Below are 20209 nucleotides of genomic sequence, written 5' to 3'. Positions count from 1 at the left end.
TCAACTTTCTTATTTTCACCTTTGGAGATAGCATGGCTCCAGAGGTAGAGGTTCAAATGAAATGAAATAAACTGAATTGTAATTCCCAATGTTTCATCTTTCTTGTAATTTTTTTGTCAAATGACAACCAAAAACTTGGTCACGTTCACTTACATCACGCGTGCCTGAGCCAGAGGGCCAGTACATGGTATGTGGTGAAGTTGTCAGCAACCATCATGCCTCATTGAAAGGTTCATAGAGAAAGATAATTATTCTGTGGTTTGATTTGTTAGGAACATGCTGAGAAACATATTCAGTCTTGAATTATCAACTGATAAACTCAGTAAAGTATTTCCAGCTGTGCCGCTTACTCTCTTATGACAGAGTTAATGTCTTTCAACCATCAGCATATGTCTGTCTGTCTCTCTCTCACATTCAAAGACGTCACCCAAAACAAGACGGTAATTCCTTTAGGACTGACACAAGTGAATGTGTTGCGATACACCATACACAGCCACAAATAAAGGTGTTTGATCTCTGTGTGGACTGAGTGAGACACTCATATGTGCCAGTTGTAATGACTGACAACACTGCAAATGGTTGTATTTTGTGTTTATTTACACTGCAGGAATTGTCAGTAGCTAAATAGAGTAGGCTAACTTCAGTCATAATGGTGGAACTTGGAGTGTCTCATTTTTTCTGAGGTCTTACTTGGCTAAAAAATTTTGAAAAAACTTTAGTATAGAAATCCATACCTTCTATTAAACCAGCTGATCAGATAGACCTCAAAGTATTCCTCTTAGACATGAGCAAAAGGAACTTAAAAACATCAGCACAAACCAAGGAAAGACAACTGACTTACGTAACACACTCCAGGTGGTTCTCCCTGGCGGCAACATGGAGAGGTGAGTCTCCATGGACATTGACAGCATCCAGGTCACACCGGGCCTCCAGCAGAGCTTGGGCCATTTCATCACACCCTGACAGAGCTGCCCAATGCAGGCAAACGTTCTGTTCCTAAACAAGGTGCATGTAAATGAAGTGATGACCAGTGATGATTGATTTGTGAGACAATTCATAAAATTGTATGCATTATGATTTTAAAGCCACAATGGGTGAAACATTTTCGAAAAGGGAGATGGAGGTAATCGGTAGCTAATCGGGAAAAGTCTAATGTTTTCTCCAAATAATCCCCAAACACAAAGAGTCCCAATAAAAAAAAAGCTGAAGCACAACATTGATGTGTAACCCCACGTCAGAAATGGTCTCCATGCTAGCAAATACAATTACATTTGCATATACAGGGGATATATATTATATATACATACACACACACACACTTAAACATAATCATACAAACACCCACATATATACACACACATTTTATATATATATATATATATATATATATATATATATATATATGTGTGTGTGTGTGTGTGTGTGTATTATTAGTGCTGTCAGGCGATTAAAAATTAATCTAATTAATTAAAGGATTTGTAATTAATAAATCTAATTAAATACATTTTAATCTCATGTCTGCTGACGGTCCCCAAATACAGAAATTGAAATGTAGGACATGACAAAATTGTAGTGCATGACTAATCAAATGAATACACTAAGAAGAGAAGATTTGAAATCTACATTTTTATTGGTGATAGAATTAAACCTAAGTCAGGGCATCTTGAGTCTCAATTAGGCCCTTTGACTAGTGACTTATGTGTGAAGTGACATGCCACTGCCAAGCACAGGTTCTTCAATGGGCCAAGTTTAAAATGCTTGTGTCTGGGTAAAATTCGCATTGAATTGCCACTCAAGTGTGCTATAAATAACCCCTTAAGGATCACTGCCTTTTTCAGTGATTTTGTTAAAACGCCATGCCAACATTCAAAGCAGCACAGCTGCCACATAGTTCAAGGCTCAGATGTGTTCTTGGTTGCTTTGGAAAGGTGACATTCTCAGGTGTCTTGCTGTTTGATTCTGTGAGATACTGACAAGGCGATACAGTGGTTAGAATAAAGGGTTTTTAGTTCCGCCCAACTGATCAGTCTGAATGTTGACTTAGACAAACTAGGTCCATGACCATCTTGGGGGTGAACAGGCATCACTAGTCCACAGACACAGGTCCTGACTTCATGCAGTCCAAATCTGAAGTAAATGTCAAAAAATGACCTGTATACAAGGGTTCCCCAATAGGCGGCCCGCGGGCCATTTGCGGCCCGCGAGACGATGCAGACTAGCCCACACCAACTTGTGAGCAGTCCTATTTGGAGACTCCAAAAGGACATCTGGATACCCAAACACAATAGCATCAGATCCCTTTGCCTAAAGCCCCTTTTACACTGCACCAAAAACGTGGTTGAACATGGGTGTTTGAGCACTCTGAAAGGGTTGACTCATTTTGACTCGCGTCAACTGACCCTCCAAGCGACCCGGGTGTTTAGTGGCTTGTCTCATCTTGGCTCGGCTCGCCTGCAGTGTGAAAAAGGCAACTCACGCTGTCTCAGGTTTCACGCAACCTTCCTGTCGCATTCTGATTTTGTGCTGTGCCGCCTGTCAGGTCTGCCTGTAGCTTCTTCGACTCTTTTACAGACTAGCCAAAAACTCCATCCTCCTTCACTGCATTAGCGCTCGGACATTTGCACCTAGTTTGTATGCTTTGCAAAAGAGACAACATTGCAACGCACACAACGACAACACAGCTTGTCAGGCTTTCATTGTGGAAGCTCCGGGAAAAAATAAAAAAATAAATAAAAATTGGGCTGGGCTGGGCTGGGAGAGCTGCTCACTCTTCTCTCAATAAAGTTTTGGCCTCTGCCATAACATCAGTCTTCCTGTTGATGTCCCCGAAACTCTATTTCACTCCTTTTTCTCAAACAATTTCCATGTGTATGATCTTACGTGAATTAATCTATGCTTGGGAACTCCCACCAACCAGGGAACCCTAATGTGAACTGCGCAAGCGCGACCGTGTTTATAAACAACTTATAGAGCGATCTTGCACATCTTTTTTATCGATCATGGCAGCGCACTGGCAAGACCGTGAAGTTCTCGAGCTGCTCATCATCCATCCATTTTTCTCATCATATATTCACGTTATTTGTATTTTATCTCATTATATACTCACATTTTGTAACGAACTTCCTTCTAAAGTGAACACACACACACACACAAACACACACACACACACACTGTTTATGACTGTTTAAGTATGCATTAAGATTTATGTCCGAGGCTCCAAGTGCTGGTCTAGGACATCTCACACAAACATTGTATATGGAAACAACGAAAACCCAACACCCCATATGAAGAGAACCACCTGTGTCTCAGACAGGTTTCTGCATAGCTAACACCTTATATGGAAATAGAGGAGCTTCTATGTTAACCACGTGTTTTCGATCACGCCTGTAACTATCTTGCATTAGCCACGTGAAGGGATGTTTTTGAAATATTATGCTTGTGTAACTTGAGAACACCCACTTGTTTGAAATTGGATAAAGATACACACGAACCACTGGGGGCTCGGAGACCGTTCCAGTCGTCTTGCTAAAGAGACTTGGAAGCTTCGCTCTCCCCTTGCAAGTGTTGTTGTTTGAAAGAGAAGTTGTCACTGTGTGTCTGTTCTCAGTCTACCATAACTGGGTGATCAGGAACTGAGTCTCACCCTCGGGACAAAGGGAATCCCCAACAAAGAGGAGATCCAGCAGCAGATTTCTGGAACAGTAAGGGACACAGTGATTTATGGGAAAATCACAGGCAGTTTGAGACACGGCGCACTTTTTTGTGTAATGATGACGTTGTCAGCGCGATAACATACGAGAGAGAGAAAAAGACAGGCACACAGGCACGCAGCCCTCACAGCGGGAGCTTAGACCTGCTTCTGCTGGAAGCTTGAATGCGCCCTAAAGCCGAGCAAAAGTGGGTCCAAAAACCCGCTTTGATGCGCGTTTTTCAGCGTGAAAGGGGTATAACAAACAATTTTGGTCTCGCTGGAGCATGCAGGTAGCTCAGAGTGCAACAATAAAAATATATATAACAATAATAGAACAAATACATAACAATAGAGCACATCATCAACAACAACATCAAAAAACTATAAAACTTTAAAAGTGTTCATAAATTGTTCTGTAGTCTGAATTGAAATTGAATATGACTGACAATAATAACTGTTTGGCTTTTGTGAGACTACTCCAGCCTCTCTATCCCACTTATAAGCCCATTTCACACTGCACCAAAAACGCAGGTCAACACGGGTTTTTGGGCACTATGAAAGGGTCGACTCGGCATTTCAACCCGCATCGACCAACTCATCAAGGGACCCTGGTGTTTATCGGCTCGGCTCGCCTGCAGCGTGAAAAAGGCAACCCACGTCGTCTCAGGTTTCACGCGACCTTACTGTCGCATCCTGATTTTGTCACTGTGCCGCCTGTCAGGTTTCGCCTGTAGCTTCTTCGGCTCCCTTCCAGACTAGCTAAAAACTCCATCCTCCTTTACTGCATTAGCACTCGGACATTTCCAATGTTTGTTTACCTCTCAGTGTTCCGCCGCTCGTTTATGTGTAATGATGACGTTGTCAGCATGATGACATACGAGAGAAAAAACACAAGCACGCAGCCCTCACAGTGGGAGTTCAGACCCGGGTCGTCTGGAAGTTTGATGTGCCCTAATGCCGGGCAAATGCAGGTACAAAAACCCACATATATACACACAGAGATATACGTAAAGTTAAGGAGTGTAATGTGTCTGACATTATTGTCAGTAATTATTAATATAGGAATTCTCTTCATAATAATCCTAAATCTTAATAGACTTAATAGGATTAGATCAGAAGATTTTTAAAACATAGTTAGCATTAGGGCTCAACCAATTAATCTGCTGGCTGATTTCATCTGCCAATTATAGCCATTAGAGCATAATCAATTATTGGCCAAAAGTTGGCCAATAGATGCCAATTTTAATTTATTTAAGTTTCAGTAATAAAATGCTGTAAATATGGTGTTTTGATAACTGATGTCCTTGTGTATCCAGTAGAGGGCCCTCTGACTCCTCTCATGAAACACTCCACAGCAACCCTACAGAGTGGGAGTGTAGTAGTGTATGGTACTGAAAAGCCAACAGCACATACAAGACTAAAACAAAGCAGTTTGCCTAAACGGTAAGTTTATAATAACTACTTTGTGAAATAAAAAATAACTTAAGTTTCCCATTTCCTGTGACATGCCTCATTGTGTCTGTCATGCTTCATGATATTATCAGTCAACCATGATATGATATGTTACCAAGCTAAATAAAGTTAGGATAGCCTAGCTTAAATACTGTCTACCTTGCTAAACTAATCGAGTCAGTCACGGCACCATGAATGATGTAATGGTAATGTTACAGTTCCTCAACGTAATATTACGCTCACTCAGGCAGCTGCATTCCTCCAGACTAGATAATACTGGTCAACATCAGGATAATGCTTCGTCGCCATGCAAAAAACGTTGTGGGCTGCATTTAATTTCAGCAGTGCACAGACTGTGTTTTTTAACTTATGGCGCTGAGGAGGAAAAAGGGTTTCTGGTCGAAGTTATAAATTCATGGAGGAAAGAAAATGTGAAAGTACATTAAGAGGACATCAAAGAGGCGCCTATTCCCTACAGATATATACTTATTGACCTCTTAATTAGATACTGTGCATTATAAAGCTCACCAATGACAGCCCCACCATGAATTCTACTTCATTAAATGTATTATGTTTACTGAGATAATAGTGGGTGTTGCTCTTCAATTTAAAATTTGTAACAAGTGTTTGGAACTATATTTAAGGCATCAAAAAGCAGGTATTGTGTATTTAGTTATATGAAAAATGTAACAGTTTTAATCAGTTGATATATGGATTATCTGAATTTTTATTCTCAAATATTGTAATCGGCATCTGCCCCAAAAATTCCATATTAGTGGGGCCCTAGTCAACATGGTAAATGGTAAATGGACTCAATTTTATATCGCGCTTTTCTACCTTAGCGGCACTCAAAGCGCTTTACAGTGTCATCTCATTCACCCATTTACACACACACTCACACACTGATGGTGGAGGCTGCCATGCAAGGTGCCAACCTACTCATCAGGAGCAATTATGGGTTCAGTATCGTGCTCAAGGACACTTCAACATGGTCACCGGGGTCGAGGATCGAACCAGCGACCCTTCGGTTGCTAGACAGCCACTCTACCCCTGAGCCATGCCGCCCACAACATAACAACTGATTAACTGTAGTGTTTGTGTCTGCCTGTTCTTGTTTATCATACTGACACTAATTGTTTTTAAAACAAAGCACAATTGTGTAGGGTGTAAGATAGCTTTGCCAATTGCGTCCCAGCATATCTGCTTTGGGCCAGGTGTACACATGGTAACAGCAAAAAAAGAAAGAAAAAAATCAACCAAATTCTCGCATCTAGCATCAAGAAAAAAACAAAATCTGTCCCACACCTATAAAACTTTCTAAGGGAAATACTGCAACTAACTGCTGAATTTTATATGCAAAATGTTGGAGTTGGGAGGAAAGTGGAGGACATTGGTTACCTGTCGAGATCTAGGCTTCCAGTGACAATCAGGTGTGTTATGGTATCGCGGAGCATATTAGCTTTGACCATCAGGTCGTTCCATCATTATGGGATAATTTTTACAGGAAGAACCCTTTTTGCAATTGAATATTTTTCGTGTAACCATGCATCGTTTGAACATAATTGCAGTGTAACTGCAAACTGACGTGGAAGAGGATTCCTTTTGTCTAACAAGTTGCCTACATGGACGCGCCAGTCTTGCGTTTAGCCGGTATCAGCCTCCTCATGGCTTATAGGTTTTACAGCCTCCCAAGTCAAGCCATTGTACCTGCTTTTAACAAAGTTAAAAAGTAGATGCTATCACCCCTGTTTTAGTTGTCTTCATTCAGTAACACTTTGATTTAGAACTAATTTGAGGACTTGACTGATTATTGTTCAAGCACTTCATGACTTAGCCACCAGTACTAAGACATCTGAGGAGGAGGCAGGGTGTACACTTCCAGAGAAAGTAAACAACAGGTGCTGTACAGTTGTGGCAAATATTTTGGAAAAAGTGGTCTGCACACTGTCTATGCTCAAAAGGAATTTATTAACAAACAAACATTTCGATCCTGTGGAATCTTCATCAGGCATTGAGAAAAAAAATTAATGAGGCGGCTTATATCACATGACCCTAAATAGCTTTGATTATGCTTTTGATTTTATGCTATGCATGTAAGCCAGTGGCTTCAGGCATATGTTATGACATGTCTCCTTTTTTGGGTGCGCTCTGTTGTCCAGACAGGCGCACTGTTTAGGGTTTAGGTTCTCCTCAGACAGAGCTGATGATAACTGACTACATTTACATGCAATTGCAGAGAAGCTAATATTCCAAACCAATTGAAGAAGCTTCATCTTCTTCAAAGCTCCAGGAAGAAGCTACTACTACTTCTGAATAAGAGATAGCCAGTGGCAGTTTTAGGCATGGGCGGAACAAGCTGTTGCAAAAAGAGCTGCTGTGAAACAGTTTTCTATTATCTATCATAATACCGTGAAGGGAATTGGCAAATTGGTTTCCCCTGCAGCTGCAGTGCGCTCCTGCTTGCTGAGAAGGGGAAAGGGGAGGAGGCGTGGGGGAAAAGTTTAGCTCTGGGTCATGGACAAGGGAGATTCAATGGATAATGAGCAATGCTCTAATGGAATTAATGGCCAAAGTCACACCTAGACTTTCTTCCAAATTACGCACATTTCATTCATACCTTTATAAATACAGACCTATAATTCCTGCATGTTTTTGTTTTTCTGCATTGTGAGTGAAATGGCTAAAAAGAATACGTGAATTAAGTCTTGACGACCTGAGCATCCTGCTACAGAAATTGGACCATGAAATTGGGATTAAAGGACCTGCCCTAAAATGGTTGAAGTCCTACTTATCTGACAGGTTTCAGTTTGTTAAAATTAATAATGACCATTTGGAGTATAGCAGAGTTACATATGGTGTACCACAGGGTGCAGTTTTAGGACCGATTCTCTTCACTCTTTACATGCTCCCATTAGGTGACATAATCCGGAGGCACTCAATCAACTTTCATTGTTATGCGGATGATACGCAACTCTACTTGTCGATGGAGCCAGATGACACAAGCAGGCTCATCAATCTGCAAGACTGCCTGAAAAACATTAAATCCTGAATGTCTTCTAACTTCTTACTACTGAATTCAGATAAAACTGAGGTCATCATGTTTGGAACTAAACACCTCAGTGACACGCTCTCTAATCAGATCTCTACTCTAGATGGCATCTCCCTGACCCCGAGTACAACTGCAAGGAACCTTGGAGTCATTTTTGACCAGGACCTTTCCTTCAGCTCCCACATAAAGCATGTGACTAGGACCGCCTTCTTCCACCTGCACAGTATCACTAAGATGAGGAATATCCTTTCCCAGAGTGATGCTGAGAAACTGGTGCATGCATTTATCACTTCTTGGCTGGACCACTGCAACTTTCTCCTGTCAGGATGTCCTAAATACTCTCTAAAGAGTCTCCAGCTGCTCCAGAACGCTGCAGCGAGGGTTTTGATGGGAGTTAAGAAGAGAGAACACATCACTCCCATTTTAGCTTCTCTCCACTGGCTTCCTGTAGAAATTAGAATTGACTTCAAAATCCTTCAGCTGACTTATAAGGCTCTTCATAATAAAGCGCCATCCTATCTGAAAGAACTCATTATCCCTTACTGTACTCTGGTAGGACAGCTCTGGCCCAGAATGCAGGTCTGTTAGCGACTACCAGTATTTCTAAAAACAGACTGGGAGGTAGAGCCTTTAGTTACCGGGCTCCTTTACTGTGGAACCAGCTCTCTCCATTGGTCAGAGAGGCAGACACTCTAACTACATTTAAGTCTAGGCTTAAGATCATCCTCCATAACAGAACTTTGAGTTAGGGCTGGTTCAGGTAGCTCTGAGCCATTTTATAGCTATGCTGCTAGAGGCTTTAGGCTTTAGACTGCAGGGGGACACATCTGGTTACATGGAGCCCTCTCCACTCTCCTCTCCTCTCCTCTCCTCTCCTCTCCTCTCCACCTTGGAGTCTCACAGTCTCTCTGTGTTTCCACAGATCCACCAGAGCTCCATCTCTCTGCACTAACTGCCGCCTGCATCGCCCCCTACCCATCCAGTCCTCCCATCAAGCTGGCTCGCTCTGCCTGCCCCCCCCCCCCCCACCTACCAGAAGTCCACATTCTGTGTTATAAACTGTTTTCTTCTCTGTAACGACATCTATTGCATGTCTGTCCATCCTGGGTGAAGGATCCCTCCTCTGTTGCTCACCCTGAGGTTTCTCAGATTTTTCCCTGTTAAAAGGGTTTTCTATGGAGTTTTTCCTCAGTCGATGTGAGGGTCTAAGGGCAGAGGATGTTGTTATGATGCCATGTAAAGCCAGATAAATGTTAAATTCATGCTATGTTGAACCGACCGCCAACACACCTTGCACACTGGGTTATTTTCTCAATTAATTTTCACTGTTATGCTGACGACACACAGCTGTACTTATCAGTGCATCCACATGAAATGAATCAGCTGACTAAACTGGAGGCCTGTCTAAAGGAGATAAAAACTTGAATGACCCATAATTTCCTTTTATTAAACTCTGATAAAACCGAAGTCATTGTCCTGGGCCCAAAACATCTTAGAGACACCCTATCTAATGAGATAGGTACCCTGGAAGGCATTACCTTGGCCCCCAGCACGACCGTAAGGAACCTTGGAGTTCTCTTTGATCAGGATCTGTCCTTTAATGCCCACATTAAGCAAATTTCTAGGACTGCTTTCTTTCATTTATGAAACATTGCAAGATCAGACACATCCTGTCTCAAAAAGATGCAGAAAAACTAGTCCATGCCTTTGTCACTTCCAAGCTAGATTACTGCAATTCCCTCCTGTCAGGCTGCACCCGTAGGTCCCTAAAGACTCTCCAGCTGGTCTAAAACGCTGCTGCCCGCGTGTTGATGAGAACTAGTAGAAGAGACCATGTCTCTCCTATACTAGCTTCTCTGCATTGGCTCCCTGTCGAATTTAGAATAGAATTCAAAATTCTCCTTCTAACATACAAAGTCCTCAACAGTCAGGGTCCTTCATACCTGACAGAGCTCATAGTCCCCTATTATCCAGCTAGAACCCTTCGCTCCCAGGATGCAGGGCCCATGGGTGGAGTTGGCTTTGGGCTCAGCCTTGACACAGGAGAATGGGTTGCCTCCACATGGTGGGGATAAAGGCTAAAATGCCAAAGAGGAGCCACAGAGGAGGGTGACATACAACATACATTCTAACATACAAAATCCTCAACAGTCAGGCACCTTCAAATTTGACAGAGCTCATAGTCCCCTATTACCCAGCCAGAACCCTTTGCTCCCAGGATGCAGGGTTACTGGTGGTTCCTCGAGTTTCTAAAAGTAGAATGGGAGCCAGAGCCTTCAGCTATCAGGCTCCCCTCCTGTGGAACCGTCTCCCAGTTTCGGTCCAGGATGCAGGCACCCTCTCGACCTTTAAGAGCAGACTTAAGACCTTCCTTTTTGATCAGGCTTATAGTTAGGGCTGCTTAGGCTGGCCCTTAGATATGCTGCTATAGGCTTAGACTGCCGGGGGATCTCCCATGGTGCACTGTGCTTCTCTCTCCTCCTCTCTGTCCTCCTATATTTGTCATACATAAATCATACTCATACGTATTACTAAGTCGTCTTCTTCTCCGGAGCCTTCCGGAGGCTGGAGGAGGCTGCAGACCTGAAGAGGCTCAAGCTGCCACCTGTAGCTCCACCTGCTCCCGTCCCCGTCTGTCCATCAGTCTCTTCCCTTCTTTCTCTCTTTATCTGTCTCACTCGTTCCTTCTGCATATCTGTCTTCCTCCATTATCTGTCTTTGTCTCTGCCCCACTCTCCTGCTCTCTTTCCCCCCAAACCGGTCAAAGCAGAAGGCCGTCCCCATTGAGCCTGGGTCTGCTCGATGTTCCTGCCTGTTAAAAGGGAGGTTTTCGTCGCCGCTGTTGCAGGATGTGCTTGCTCATGGAGAATTATTGAAGGAGTGTGGTACTAGACCTGCTCAACTTGTACAGTGTCATGAGATAACTTTTGTTGTGATTTGGCGCTATACAAATAAAATTGACTTGACTTGACTTTTGTACCACGTCGCTCTGGAGGTACCCAAACCAACGCCACACAGCCGACATTGAGCAACTTCTCTTCTCAATAATAGCTTCATCTACAGAGGATAACTCCAAGTTGCAGCTAACTTCACTGCCCTCAGCTCCGCCTTCAGCTCCACGCTCAAATATTCAATGTCTTATTTTCTCTTATTGTATAATTTGTGAACAGTTTTACTGTATTTTTTTTAAATTATGTGTTTAAAGTTTGAATTCAGGCTTTAAGGACAATTTACATGAAAAAAGTTTAGAGGAATTTAAGCCTCTCTCCAACTCTAGCAATGACATCACGCAAACCATATCAAATGTAAAACTCCAAATACTCCCAAAATTTTCTACAACATTAACCATTATTTTGTACAAACCTTAGTAGAAGTGAAAATGATTATTTTTTAAACTTAGAAAGGTCCAAATCTTGTCACCTATTTAAATTATGAATGACTTGTCTTGACAAATTATGACCCATGGTGTGGCACCAAAAAGAAATGGGTTTGACCCTTTTCACATCAACTCCCCGGTCTTTTCAATGGGATTTTTTGTCACCATAGGTACTCCTATCGCCACCAAAAGTACTGGAACATTTATCACAATTGAGACACACAATTGGATATATACACTGCTCAAAAAATAAAGGGAACACTAAAATAACATATCCTCGATCTGAATGAAAAAATTATTCTTATTAAATACTTTGTTCTTTACATAATTGAATGTGCTGACAACAAAATCACACAAATATTATCAATTGAAATCAAATTTATTAACCCATGGAGGTCTGGATTTGGAGTCACACTCAAAATTAAAGTGGAATAACACACTACAGGCTGATCCAACTTTGATGTAATGTCCTTAAAACAAGTCAAAATGAGGCTCAGTAGTGTGTGTGGCCTCCACGTCCCTGTATGACCTCCCTACAACGCCTGGGCATGCTCCTGATGAGGTGGTGGATGGTCTCCTGAGGGATCTCCTCCCAGACCTGGACTAAAGTATCCGCCAACTCCTGGACAGTCTGTGGTGCAACGTGGCATTGGCAGATGGAGTGGGACATGATGTCTCAGATGTGCGCAATTGGATTCAGGTCTGGGGAACGGGCAGGACAGTCCACAGCATCAATGCCTTCGTCTTGCAGGAACTGCTGACACACTCCAGCCACATGGGGTCTTGCACTGTCTTGCATTAGGAGGAACCCAGGGCCAACCGCACCAGCATATGGTTTCATAATGGGTCTGAGGATCTCATCTTGATACCTAATGGCAGTCAGGCTACCTCTGGCGAGCACACTGAGGGCTGTGTGGCCCCCCAAAGAAATGCCACCTCACACCATTACTGACCCCCTGCCAACACGGTCATGCTGGAGGATGTTGCAGGTAGCAGAACGTTCTCAATGGCGTCTTCAGACTCTGTCACATGTGCTCATTGTGAACCTGGTTTCATCTGTGAAGGTGCCAGTGGTGAATTTGCCAATCTTGGTGTTTTCTGGAAAATGCCAAACATGTTGCACGATGTTGGGCTGTAAGCACAACCCCCATCTGTGGACATCGGGCCCTCATACCACCCTCATGGAGTCTGTTTCTGACCCTCTGAGCAGACACATGCACATTTGTGGCCTGCTGGAGGTCATTTTGCAGGGCTCTGGCAGTGCTCCTCCTGTTCCTCCTTGCACAAAGGCGGAGGTAGCGGTCCTGCTGCTGGGTTGTTGCCCTCCTCCACGTCTCCTGATGTACTGGCCTGTCTCCTGATAGCGCCTCCATGCTCTGGACACTACGTTGACAGACACAGCAAACCTTCTTGCCACAGCTCGCATTGATGTGCCATCCTTGATGAGCTGCCACTTGTGTGGCTTGTAGACTCTGTCTCATGCTACCACTTGCCTCCTAAGTGGACAGTTTGATTTCACAGAAGTGTGACTGACTTGTAGTTACATTGTGTTGTTTGTGTTCCCTTTATTTTTTTGAGCAGTGTATATTATTATATATAATAAAATCAAACACAAACAAAACTGAAATTTGATGCAGTTTACCTGTCGTGCTTGGATATTGTCCACCAAATAATCACAGCAAATGACAAACTAGGAGCTTAGCAGTGATACCATCAGTCTACCTTGCTTTACCCAGCACAGGGCATCAGTCAGTATAAAAAGACATTCACTGATGCTGAGACAAGGACACATGCATTTTTTTCCTTGTCTCTTGTCTGTATGCTAGTGACTGTCAAGGAGGTAGTGATGAATACTCAGTTGAAAGACCAGATAATGTCATATATCAAGTCAATACCCATGTCACATACATCAACTGGGAGAAGGGTAGAAGTTTAAAACTCAATATTCAGTCAAATAGCGTATTTCTCTGTGAGGGATTCATAATAACACTTAGTAAAGTCTGAAAGACTCTTATCAATAGATGTGTAAAATGATGTATTCTGGACAATCTGCCACAGCCTTCTCCCCTTCTGTGCTTTACTTTCAGGTACAGTTATTTCAATGCATTTCCAGGTCAAAAGATCCCAGCCAGTTGAAACATTTAAGAAAGTGTGTCATTAACACTGTTGTGTGAACTCACCTTGTCTCTGATGTTAACATCAGCCCCTCTGGCCAGCAGCAGCTGGAACACCTCTCCGTGCTTATACTCGATGGCCCAAGTAATGGGGGTCCACCCTCCATCATCCTACACACACACACACACACACACACACACACACACACACACACACACACACACACCACACACAAGTTGCTCTGTTATGCAAAGCTGGAGTTTCTTCATGTGGTGATTTCAGTAACAACAGGATGATGGAGGAGTGATAGTAGTGGTATAGAATGAGAATGTGTGTGCTTCTACCTGACAGTTGATGTATTTGGATGCCTTGGAGAGCAGGTGATGGACGATATCATAATGTCCCAGTTTAGCCGCCAGATGCAGACAAGTGAAACCCAGGATATCCTGGTATGAAACATGACTGAAAGTGAGCACCACCACCAAAAGTTTTTTCATCTGCCTCTGGTTGCCATTATATACGTAAATGTGTGGGTCAAACAAGAAATGTACTACGCTATGCCAAAAAATAAGAATAAAATAAAATAAAAATGTGAGCCATATAAAAGATGTTGTTTACATAATGGTCTATAACACCCCCGAGACATGGAGTGGAAACTTTGCATTTCAAAACAAAAAAGTATAGAGCAATTAAATACAGTCCACGAGTATTTGAAAGAGTTTAAAATTTAGAATTGTGTAGAGACTGGTGTGACACTCTCTGACCTACTAGACTCGATCTGGTCCATCCATTGGTACAAAGCAGCAATATTGTTAAGCTCTGAAGCAACCCCACCCTGTCTTTGGCATTCAGAGCTGGTTTATCACAACAACAACAACAAAAACCAAAAACCAAAACAAAACACACACATAAGAGAAACAGATTCCTTGCTTCATTAAAGAGATGGTTTAACAAAGCAAGGAAGAGGAGAGCCGCCTTGTGGGGATCAATGATGTAGCTTCTTCTGTTTCTAGCAGACACAGAAATTGTTGGTAAATTGTGTTGTTGGGCATGCAGTGGCTTTCAGTCACTTTTGATTGGAGCACCCATTTCTGATTAGTTAAACTAATAGTCTATCGCACAATTAAAAGGCAGATGTGCCGCACTGTATAATTACATACGTAGATAAATTGCAGTCTTTGTGTGGAGGAATTTTGTGTGAAGAAGGAATTCGTCAGACACAAGATACAGACTGGAGACTCAGAGATGGTTTCCACTGGACACTTTACTGGATATATCCACGACAGAAGTACAAGGTTCACTGTGAGATGAGGTTGAGTCAGCTTACCCAGAACATCTGTGTTCCGCCCCTCCTAAACAGTCATACTAGTAATGCTGGGCACTTAATCAGCATCAGCAGTACCTAATTATGTCCTGCAAAAATGTGACCTTTCACATTGTCCAAATACTATGCATACTACTAAATAAATATGCATCTGGACAATGCTGTTATCGTCAGTGTCAGTTTTACTATCAGTCAGCGTTCTGGGAACGAATTTACGATTACAAGAGAATTTATGGAAGACACCACAGGTTTACTCCCAGACTCAGGCCAAAGACCGGGGGTTAGACCAGCTCTTGACCTTACTGATGAACTGCAAAGATGAGGCCCAAGAGCGTTCAAACAGAGGTTACCAGATGAAATTCCTTATCACTTTTTAATTTGCAAAATGAGTTGTCTCGAATTGAAATTTTGAATTAAAATGGATCAATTTTTCAGCCTTACTCTGGATTCCTGCCTAATTTGATGGAGGGTGACATGGTTAGCCACCTGTTATAGCTAAACTGCTGGCTGTCGAGGTGTTGTCCTGCAAATGACGTGGGCCTCGTAGATAACTGGAAAACTTTCTGGGGGAGACCTGGTCTGATTATGAGAGACGACATTCATCCCCAGTTTATAGAAACTTGGCTGAATTTATAGACACAAAACTATGACAACCCAGAGTTGAGACAATGAGATATCTCTATGCTTCCCCTGGGTCAGTTACCCACCCATAACCCAAAGAGACTGTGAATGACCCAAGACCACATCAATAATTGAAATACAAACAGAAGAGGAGTTACTCAAAATAAATCACAGCTGAATTAAATAAAGAGAATATGATAATTGGATTTGAATGGTTACACGTATGATCAAATATCTAATGACCACATTGATTTATTCCATCTTACTGAATGCTAGGCTTGTAATGGCAAATTGATTGGCATAAATCAGTTGTTCTCAAACTTTTTTAACCAGGTACCACTTCAGAAAAAAATGAAGCACTTCAAGAACCACCATTATGACCAATGTTAAAAATACAGTAGCGAGTGAAGCTATTCAGCTACAGCAGGGGTTGGCAACATGTTTTCCAAGAGGGCCACAATGACTTAGCTAAAGTTAGTGAAGGGCCACACATCAGACAATCAGAATTAAATATGAAACTCATGTCTTGGTTTCAACAACATGAATAAATCATGTGAACTCTGAGGTTACAATGAAAATATACACTAAAGACTGTTTTATATGGATCACTGATGAAACAAACCAAATTAAGTTATAAATATGTCAAAATAAGTAACTGTCAGTGTCTTTGCTATCAGCATAATGGAAAATATGTAAAATCAGCAGCCAAGCAGATAGCTGAAACCTCTGTTGGAATCATGTTTAGTCACACTGCAAATTCAGTACAGTCCTTTTGAGTTTTCACCATAGTATGCAGGTGAGTTTTGATGACTCAGAATTAAAAATAAATCTCCTACCTAAATTGTTTGATCTTGGTCAAACTCATGTTTGATGAATGTCCCGCACTGAAAACATCTACATGTTAATATTTACTGTCAATAATAGCGCTCCCTAGTGGCAACAGGAAATGACATTATTTTACAGTGAGAGTTTGTGTGTGTGTTTGGTTTGATGAGCAGCTCTCACTGTAGTCTGTTCAGAAACCCCCAAACACCTTGGGAATGAACCACAGAGAAGACTGTCAGTCTTTGATATATGCTGAAGCCCTGAGGTGGTGGTGAAGGTTGATGTTTCTCCGTGAAAGGGAAGCTGTTATAACCTTACTCCTGGTGGTCTGACATTAATAAAACTCCTTGAACACATCATGGTTGATGTGTTATGGCACATTTGTGAGTTTCATGGGCATGCAGAAATGGCTTATCAGCACCACCTAGACATTTTTTTTTTTCAAATATTCTCCCCATCCCTGTGTTTTATCTACTTTCATGAAATTTGATGACACACAATGACAAGACCTACCAAAATTCCATGGGAGGCATGAGCTCAACCCAACACAGTTTTGAATTATGTCTGTTATTTCTTGCCATTTCCAGGTGTACTAGCTTGCACTATTAGCTTCTCTGCAATTGCATGTAAACATAGTTATTATCAGCTCTGTCTGTGGGAAACTCCAGAGCCGAGAAACCATGAGGCAGGACTCAGGAACAGTCAGAGCTCTGGTGGCTTACTCATGAAATGCTTGAATAACCAACCAAGGTGTACTGTCTCTTCTAATTGCAATCATATATTAAACACCTGGGTGTTTTGAAATTGCAATGGTTTTTAGTGTGCATCATGGCTGGCCAACAAAAATCCTCTCCACACAATCAGATCTGCTTGAAACCTCACGTTTTATGATCATCCAAGACTGAATTCATGCACAGGTCAATAAGGTCAATATTGACTCTGATTCATAGGGCCACAGTATTCCCAGGACATGAACCTTATATGACTAATATCATCAGCATGACATCAAAACGCATGTTGCAGACTTCAACAAATACAAAACAAGGTAAGGTATGCAGGGTGACAGTCCTCTGGCTCATTGCACAGAAAGACATGTGCTCTGATCGTTATGTGTTATTCTCCATTGGGTCACAAGGTGGTAGCATTTACCTGCAAAAAAACCTACTATAAATCTTTGCCACATGATCAGATCTGCTTGAAACCTTACATTTCATCAACATCCCGATCAGAAAACACCGACAGGTCAGGACTGACATTTACTCACAGTGCCCCCTACTTAAACAGGAAATGACACATTTTACATTAAAATATACTGCATTTAACCTGTTCATTTTATCCTAATCTTATTTGGTCAGACAGGTACTTAGACTGAGATAATGTACCCTTGAATACTGTTACTTTAGGTCAAAGCGGGACATCACAACATGACACCAAGTTTTGATGATTTGCCATCACAATCAAAACACACATAAATCCTTCCTACATGATCAGAGCTGCATCAAACTTCATGTTTGTTAATGCCCCGCCCTTAACAAATCTAAAGTTAATTTTTGCCTGTCAGTCATAGCACTACATAGTGGTGACGGGAATATTTTCTACAAACATGTCCTGTATTTTGCCAGTTGATTATAACCCACTAAAATGTGGTCTGCCACCTCAAAACACCTTCGGGTTGAACCCCTGTGAACACTGTAACTTTAAGTTGCACGCTCAGGACATGAGCGTGCGGGCAGAGAAAAATAAGAACAACCCCAAGGTTTCCCTTCAGTGCTGTAGCCAGACTGACAGAGAGCCACAGCTCTATTGGAAGTGCATTCCTCTATCCCTTAGTAGTAATGACTTTATGAAATGTTATCATGAAAAAATTCTACTTATAAAGAGATCTCCTCTTGACATCAGCTCATATGGCTAACCACATGATAGGTTCAAACTCAGAAAGTGTAAAAGCAGCTGTAAGCCCTGACATGTACACATTGACATCGACCTTCACGAACAAAATATGATAATTTCTTTATCAAACCGGCTCCAAGACCCCATCCCAATTAAGCTACTTAAAGACAATTAACCCCTAGTTAACACCACTCTCTTGAATATAAACAATCAATCGCTGTTAACTGGTTGAAATTCCACAGTCAAACAGATCAGTTACAAGTAATTTCCAGGGCTCATAATAAATGAATTCCTACCTGGGGCTTTTTCTGGTTAGGTTCAAATGTCTATCATATGTACTTGACCCTTGTTCATATAAAATTCTTAAGCTTTTTGGCCTACCTCACACTATGTATGTGGTAACTATATGGTGGTGAATTTTTATCATTTGTCATTTCCTAGGTTTATCTCAGTTTGTATTTGTTGATGATGAGTCATCCGTGACAACTACAGTTAAAAGACCAGGAGGCCTAAAGTGGGTATCAACGCCGTGTTGGATTTGGTGTGCAACTTCAAAGAGGTTGAGCATGGATCCAGAAGAAAACACAACAAAAACAAAAAGGTCTTTTGTAGATCTCGCAATAGATAAGAGAAAGTACAACAAAAGCCTTGGTGCAACATGAGTGATTCTTGGGTATTCATTTGCTCGCTGAGGAATGTAGAGGGTTCAGCTATGGACACACAAGAAGCAGCCTTTCTTTTGGACAGGTAAGCTAGCTAGCTATGGAGGCTATATTTATGGTAATTTATTGTCAGTGTATATTGTGAGCTAGAACAAAACACTATGTTACAGTCGCTGATATTATTATTATCTTATTTAGTGACATAGATTACCGAGGAGGGTGAGTGAGAGTGAGGAGGGAGGGTTCATGATTCGAGTATGATTCAAAAAACAATTTAGACAGATTTTTGCCATATTGTTTGTATATCGTGTTTCTTTTGTGAAATTAAACGTAAAAAAACGGGGGAAAAAACATCAGGCAGTGCCTACCCCTCCTTTAAACCCCCAGTTGGCAGCACTGTGTAGTAGACTTCAAGGAAGTATCTTAGTAGAAAGTTGTTAGATCTCCTCAGTTTTGTATCTTGTCAGTATCATTGCAATTTGTAACAGACGAGGTTAGTGGGAGGGGGAAGTCTTCTATGTTTGTTTGTTTTTTTTACTTTAACTATGTGCCTGTTTTGAGTGCTGTCTTTTTAAGCAGTTGTGAAAAATCTCATGCTTGCTTCTCACATATTTCCAACCGATCTCTGATATTTGTATTTCTGACTCTTGTTTAATGGATATCACAGAATGATTTTTAGTGGCTTGTACATTTCCATATATTCTTGAGACCATCTTTTATTGTCTTTTTGGTATGCATCATGAAATATAGAAATCAAATTGTATTTCTTTTCTTTTCCAGTTCAAATGTGTCTGAAATTAACTCAAAACTCTGAAAATTACTGTATGAGATGAGGGAACAAAAACATGTGATACTTCTCCTCACACTGTTTAAAGCCCCCATCCAATCTAGCAGGTTCAATTTCTGGATCATATGCCACCCAATTCAAGACCCTAGCCTGTTTCTCTATTTGTATCTTCCTCAAAACCTAAACCATAGCTTGAGACTGAATACAGTCCATTGATTAAAGCTGTGATTATATTCTTCAGCTTTGCTTTTATTTCTTATTATAGATTGTATTGGAGTTGTCATCTGTGCAATTTCCAAGCATTTCCATTTAGGTTCGTAATTTGGATTGCACCAGTTTACTTAGGGTTTCAATCGTGCAGTTTAAAAATGAACATGATGAACATGGTAAGGCTCGTCCTTTCTTCTATTTTTACAG

At 41.6% G+C, this 20209-nt stretch overlaps 1 protein-coding gene across 4 annotated transcripts in view; it reads right to left on the bottom strand.

Annotated features, from left to right (window-relative positions):
• LOC147260392 (histone-lysine N-methyltransferase EHMT1-like) overlaps positions 1 to 20209 on the bottom strand; it is a 50012-nt gene that overhangs the window by 11893 nt on the left and 17910 nt on the right. For all 4 annotated transcript variants that reach the window (XM_086206953.1, XM_086206950.1, XM_086206952.1 and 1 more), the window contains 3 exons: positions 14028 to 14129; positions 13749 to 13853; positions 842 to 996 (listed from right to left, as the gene is read on the bottom strand). In XM_086206953.1, the coding sequence (XP_086063079.1) occupies positions 842 to 996; positions 13749 to 13853; positions 14028 to 14129 (362 nt within the window). The remainder of the gene's footprint in view (positions 1 to 841; positions 997 to 13748; positions 13854 to 14027; positions 14130 to 20209) is intronic.

Source organism: Aulostomus chinensis, chromosome 6 (assembly GCF_037954235.1).
Source record: "Aulostomus chinensis isolate RoL2024-O1b breed Wild chromosome 6, RoL_Achi_v1.0, whole genome shotgun sequence".
Classification (NCBI taxonomy): Eukaryota; Metazoa; Chordata; class Actinopteri; order Syngnathiformes; family Aulostomidae; genus Aulostomus; species Aulostomus chinensis.
The sequence above is the reverse complement of the archived record's forward strand: the minus strand, read 5'-3'. Positions and strand labels throughout refer to the sequence as shown.